The sequence below is a fragment of the Saccopteryx bilineata genome, chromosome 4, assembly GCF_036850765.1.
Source record: "Saccopteryx bilineata isolate mSacBil1 chromosome 4, mSacBil1_pri_phased_curated, whole genome shotgun sequence".
Classification (NCBI taxonomy): Eukaryota; Metazoa; Chordata; class Mammalia; order Chiroptera; family Emballonuridae; genus Saccopteryx; species Saccopteryx bilineata.
This window is the reverse complement of record NC_089493.1, coordinates 223,564,198-223,569,959: the sequence shown is the minus strand read 5'-3', so window position 1 is coordinate 223,569,959 and position 5,762 is coordinate 223,564,198. Positions and strand designations below refer to the sequence as shown.

Here is a 5,762-nt window from a genome sequence, read left to right as displayed (position 1 = left end):
CTCGGGGTCTTGAACCTGGGTCCTCTGCATCCCAGTCCGACGCTCTATCCACTGTGCCACTGCCTGGACAGGCTGTCTATGCTTTTTCATTGCACGGCAGTCTCAGGCAGCTTTGCGAGGTTAAATTCCCATGCATAAATTTACTGAGAGGCTTTCTTTCTCTATTGTATGTTTTTGGTCATTTGTCTAAACATTTGCCTATACACACATGGGTTTATTTCTGGGTTCTCAATTCTGTTTCATTGTGCTGTATGTCTGGTTTTTGTTTTTTGTTTTTGGCCAGTACCTTGCTATTTTGATTATTGACACTTTTAGGTATAATTTGAAGTTGGGTAGTGTGATATCTCCAGATTCATTCTTTTTCTCAAGATTGCTTTGGCTATTTGAGGTCTTTTGTGGTTCCATACAAATATGATAATTTTTTTGTTCTATTTCTTTGAAAAATGTCACTGGTATTTTGATGGGGATTGCATTAAATCTGTATATTGCTTTAGGTAATATGGACATTTTATGTTGATTCTTCCAACATGAGCATGGAATATACTTCCATTTCATTGTCTTTTTCAATCTCTTAATGCTTGGAGAAAATTTTATGAATTTAACCCAAAAGCAAGGAAGTAAAGGCAAAAATAAGTGAATGGAACTATGTCAAACTAAAAACTTCTACACGGCAAAAGAAGCTGCCAACAAAACAAAAAGGTAACCAACCAAATGGGAAACAATACTTAGAAAGAACAGCTCCAACAAGGCGTTAATATCCAAAATATATAAAGAACTCATACAACTCAACACCAAATAAACAAACAATCCAATTAACAGATGGGCAGAGAATCTGAACAGACACTTCTCCCAAGAAGTCATACAAATGGCCAATGGATATATGAAAAGATGTTCATCTTCACTAGCTATTAGAGAAATGCAAATCAAAACTAATAATGAGATACCACTGCACACCTGTCAAAATGGCTATTATCAACAAGACAAGTACAGTAATAACAACTATTGGAGAGGTTGTGAAGAAAAAAGAACCCTCATTCATTGCTGGTAAAAATATAAACTGGTACAGCCATTATGGAAAATAGTAGGGAGGTTCAAGCCTAACGACAATTTCTTTTTGTAAATCTTTTATCCATTCTGTCAACGCCTGACTCATATAATGAATTATTCAACAAATATGTGTTGAGTGCCTACTTTATGTCATGTATTATTTGTTTGGCATGTATTATCAGTGAATAAAACAAAGAAAGCCCGGAGAGAGCATTGACTCTGCAAGTGAATTTTACCAATGCTTGCCCCTTTATGCATCTTAGTTCTGCATTTGTGCATGCACAGGAAATAACAATAATGTAAAGCTTGCAGATACTCAGCTGAAAGACACTGGAAAATAAATGCCTAGATATATTGTTTACAAGTGCTATGAAACCAAGGACAAGTAAGAGCAGGGTACCAATTAAATCTACTCTTTGACTTGTTCTCAGCAATCCACACCACTAGACACAGCTTTCATTTTTAACAAAGGGAGTTTTATATGTCCATGAAGCATTCTGAGGTTGCAGCTTCCTTTCCCAAGCTGCAAATGTCCACGAGGCTCCCCCACCTGTGGCAGTGAGTGGACCACCTTGGTGCTTGTGTTCTCTAGTTTGCTGGGGACTGTGCTGAGGCTTCACCTGCAGACAGCATCTCCGCTGTAGGGGCTGGTCTGGGCACAGAGACAATTTTCTACTGCCACTGGGCATTTTTTGAAAGGGACTAAGGTTAGCTTTTATGTCTCCCTCCTACAAGCACAGCTTCTATTGAAGTGGAAGCTTAACTGGAAATAAAGGCCACACTGATTTTTTTTTTTCCCTGAGAAAACACATTACCATGTTAAAAAACAAAACACAGTACTAACTGTGCTCTGGGAAATGTTTTTATTTTACCGATATTCTGTGGCTCTTAAGTAACAGCATGATTACACTTTTCACAGCATCACTGGTACAATTTCTGGATTCCTCAGGGAGAGCAACGTGGGGATTTGCCTCCTGGAAAGAAAGCCTGGTTCCGAAAGTACACTCGATTTAAACATGGCTCAAAATAAGCAAAAATAGATGATAACCCAGCAAATAATAAAAAGCTTGCAATTTAGCTATAACAGATGATGTTATCCAGAAAACTATGGGAGCGTAAATAGATAGCTTCAAAAATAACTGTAACTTGGACTGCTTTTACAATTTCCCAATGGCTCGCTCCCTCGCGCAAATGTGAAAAGGAACTAAAAGGAAGAAAATAAATAGGATAAACAAAGGAAAAATGGGGACAGTTTCAGTGTCACTCTCTCGGAGAACCTCGTGTCCGTTGTTATCTAGATTGAACCCGACAGGCCTCTCGTCTCCGGGAGGCTGTTCAGCGGCGACAGGTGGCCTGTCTCTGGCCACGGACCACCTAGAACGCACTTTCGCAGGAGCAGGGCCGCGGCCAGGGGCGCGGCGGCGGGGGGCGTGCGCAGCCCTTCTCCCGCCGAGCGTGGTGATAGTGAGGGTGGGGCCAGCGGTGGCGACGGAGTGCTTGTTGGCCTCGGGCACCTTCGTCGTCCTCCGAAACTCCCTTCGGCGAGCAGCAGAGCGCGCCTAGGCGCTTCCACAGCCGCCTCCCTGGCTGGGAGTCGCCTGCCTGGAAGAAGAGGTAGACGAAGGGATTGAGGGCGCTGTTCGTCACCCCCACGAGGCGCAGCGCCACCGCCAGGTCCTCCGCTTCCCACTCTCCCACGGGTCCGGACGACCACGCGGCTGCCAGCCGGGCCGCAAAATAGGGCAGTTCGAAAACCACGAACAGCAGCGCAAGCACCAGGCTCATCTTCAGGCTCCGTACTTTGGCGCGCGGCAGCGCACTGTGGGCGGGCGCTGGGCCGGGACTCGCCGACGGCCGCGCCGCAGCAGACGGGGCCGGGGGCGGGCGCTGCCACAGGGCGCGGATCAAGCGGCTGCAGGCGACGCCCAGGATCGCGACCGGCGCCGCGAATCCCGCAGCGGCCTCGTAGAGCGAGTAGACCTGCAGGTGCCAACGCGGCAGGGAGGCGAAGATGCCGCGGCAGCGATGCTCCTCGGGCCAGGCGCGGGCGGCTGGGGACGCCGCGGGGGGTGCGGAGGGGCCTCCCCCGCGCACCACGAAGGCCGGCGGCAGTGCGAGCAGCAGCGCCAGCAGCCAGCCCAGGGCGGCGAGGGCGCGCGCGGGCAGCGGCGGGCCCTGCGGACAGCGCGTGGCGCGCTGGCGCTCGAGGGCAATGAGCACCACCAGGTGGGCAGAGGCGCCCCGGCCCGATACCTGCAGGAGCTGCACGAAGCGGCACTCCTGGTCTCCCGCCGACCGACGCGGCTCGCCCAGCAGCTCCCAGGCCAGCTGCGACATCGCGGTGCCGCCGCTCGCGTACAGGTCTGCCAGGGCTAGTTGCACCAGCAAGAAGTCCATCTTGCGACGCTTGGGACCCAGCCAGGGTCCGCCGCCGCCACACAGGCGGCACAGTACCTTGGTGTTGCCGGCCAGGGCCACCACCAGGATGACCCCCAGGACAACCAGGTGGCTGGGCTGTCCTGACGGCAGCGGCGGTGGCCCTGCAGCCGGGATTTCTTGTGCGGAAGTCAGGTTGAGACCCCAGCCCAGCGAGATGGGTACGGAGAGGTTGGGCGCCGGAGCCAGAGTTGAGAGGCTGAGGGGATACTCCATCCTTAGCTTGGAGGAAGAGTAGACACCGAAGACAGCAGGTAGGGCGCGGGAAACAAAGGTGGAGGTGAGGCTGCGTGGGGCGCGATGCCGGATCTGTGAGTTCCCAAAGTTAGTTGAAAACGCACATGCACAGAGAGAGAGCTGGATTCGGGTAGATGTGCACTCGTTTTTTATAGGTTGTTCTCGTCACTTGTCACTCGAATGTGGGTTGTACACTTGAGGAACACACATGATTCTTATTCTCCACCTTCTACGATCCTACCCTTCCAATCCAGTCTGTCTTTCCGATCTCTGCCAAAGCCCCCACGTTTACTTCCCACAGACCGCTGGGATTGCTTTGGGACCTCCCCTGTTCGCTCTTTACCGATAGAGCACATCTGGACAGAGGTAGCTCTGCTAGGCCAGTTGTAAAGGCTCAGTTAACCCAGAACCAGTACCCAAAAAATGAAGCTCCTGAGTGAGTCTGTACCCCTCAAAATGGCTTCTTGATGGCTATTAGGAAAAAAATAAATAGAAAGGAAATGAGTTTTGATTTTAAAAACAAGATTTGAGGTGCCGTGGACCTACACTAGCAGGAGAAAAACAGGAACAAAGAAACCTAACAGCGTTTTTTTCTTTTTCATTTTTTAAGACTTTATTTATTTTAGAGAGAGAGAAGGTGGGAGGAGCAGGAAGCATCAACTCCCATATGTGCCTTGACCAGGCAAGTTCAGGGTTTTGAACCGGCGACCTCAGCATTCCAGGTTGACACTTTATCCACTGTGCCACCACAGGTCAGGCCCTAACAGCGTTTTGAGCAAAGAGGAGCCCAACAGATGAATCTTTGATAAAGACATGTCTTTCTCTGGCCAATAATGAGAGGATTTGCTTAGACCCCTGATAGGCAAACTGGCTTGAGAGCCTCATGTGACTCTTTGGCCCCTTGAGTGCGGCTCTTCCACAAAATACCATGTGTGGGCGCTACCTCGATAAGGAATGTACCTACCTATTTAAGTTTAAAAAAATTTCAATTGTTGTACTGTTGATATTTGGCTCAGTTTACTAATGAGTTTGCTGACCACTGATAAAGTCAGTAATGTTGCTTGACACTTGGGAGTTGCAGTGGTTTGCAGATAGTTTCAAATACTCCTCATTAATAGAAGCAGAGGACCACATCTGCTTTCTTGGTGATGTAAAAACACAATTCATTAGTCTGAAGAGGGCATTAATAGGTTTTATGCAAATGGTAGTACACTTACTGCTTTTCCCTTAATATTGTCATCCAGTGGTGATGTGTCATCACAGCTTCTCATTCTCTTGACTCTGTTTTCCAGCAGACGGGAGGTTGCTAGGAGAGACTACGCCTCCAATAAGCCTAGAGAAAAGGTGACTAAGAAAATAATAAGGCGGCCAATATTTAAAAAGGACATCCACGTTATAGGAAATGGTTTAGATTAAATGCTGGCTTTTACTTTAGCCCTCCATCCTCACAAATTTTAGTTTTTCTTTTGGAAGCATTAATTTGTCTTTTGTGCATACTCCACTTGAGTCACTCTGAAAGTAGAATTCCTGAACTTCCTGCTCTGGGAATCTATTGAGGTCCACATTCTCAGGCTGAGAAAACATTTGGCACTTCAAGATGCATGAGATAGGAGGGCTTGGTGGGTGCAGATGATAATCCTGCCTTTTCCTGTGCTATTGTCCTTTGGCCAGACACTTTTTATCATTTTCATCATCATATCCCTAGTGCCTACCACTGGGCCTGACACAGTATAGGTATCAGTCAATATGTTTTGAGTTAATGAATTAATGGATATGTGACTCATTTTAGAAAACTGTGAGCAAATGTTCCTGCCTTGAGTATAAACCCATCTATGCCAGTACCATCCAGAGGAGCCCAGGGGAGCCCTGGGAGATGTTGGAATAGCCATTCTTGGTGGAACAGTTAAGAAAGAGGGAGAATGATAGCCTTGAGACATCACACTCCTGGTTTAATTTTCACATTTCCCCTCAAAGGTTTCAGCCAGGGCTTTTTTTCCTTGTAACATACCCAGTTTATGATCTATTTTTTTCAAGGAGCTCTA

The 5,762-nt window shown here is 47.8% G+C and overlaps 1 protein-coding gene across 1 annotated transcript; it reads right to left on the bottom strand.

Annotated features, from left to right (window-relative positions):
* Positions 1-2,235: 2,235 nt before the first annotated feature.
* GPR150 (G protein-coupled receptor 150) lies at positions 2,236-3,954 on the bottom strand. Its single transcript, XM_066277802.1, has one exon. It carries the CDS (start codon positions 3,697-3,699, stop codon positions 2,422-2,424), a length of 1,278 nt encoding a protein of 425 aa, XP_066133899.1. The 5' UTR covers positions 3,700-3,954; the 3' UTR covers positions 2,236-2,421.
* Positions 3,955-5,762: the final 1,808 nt, after the last annotated feature.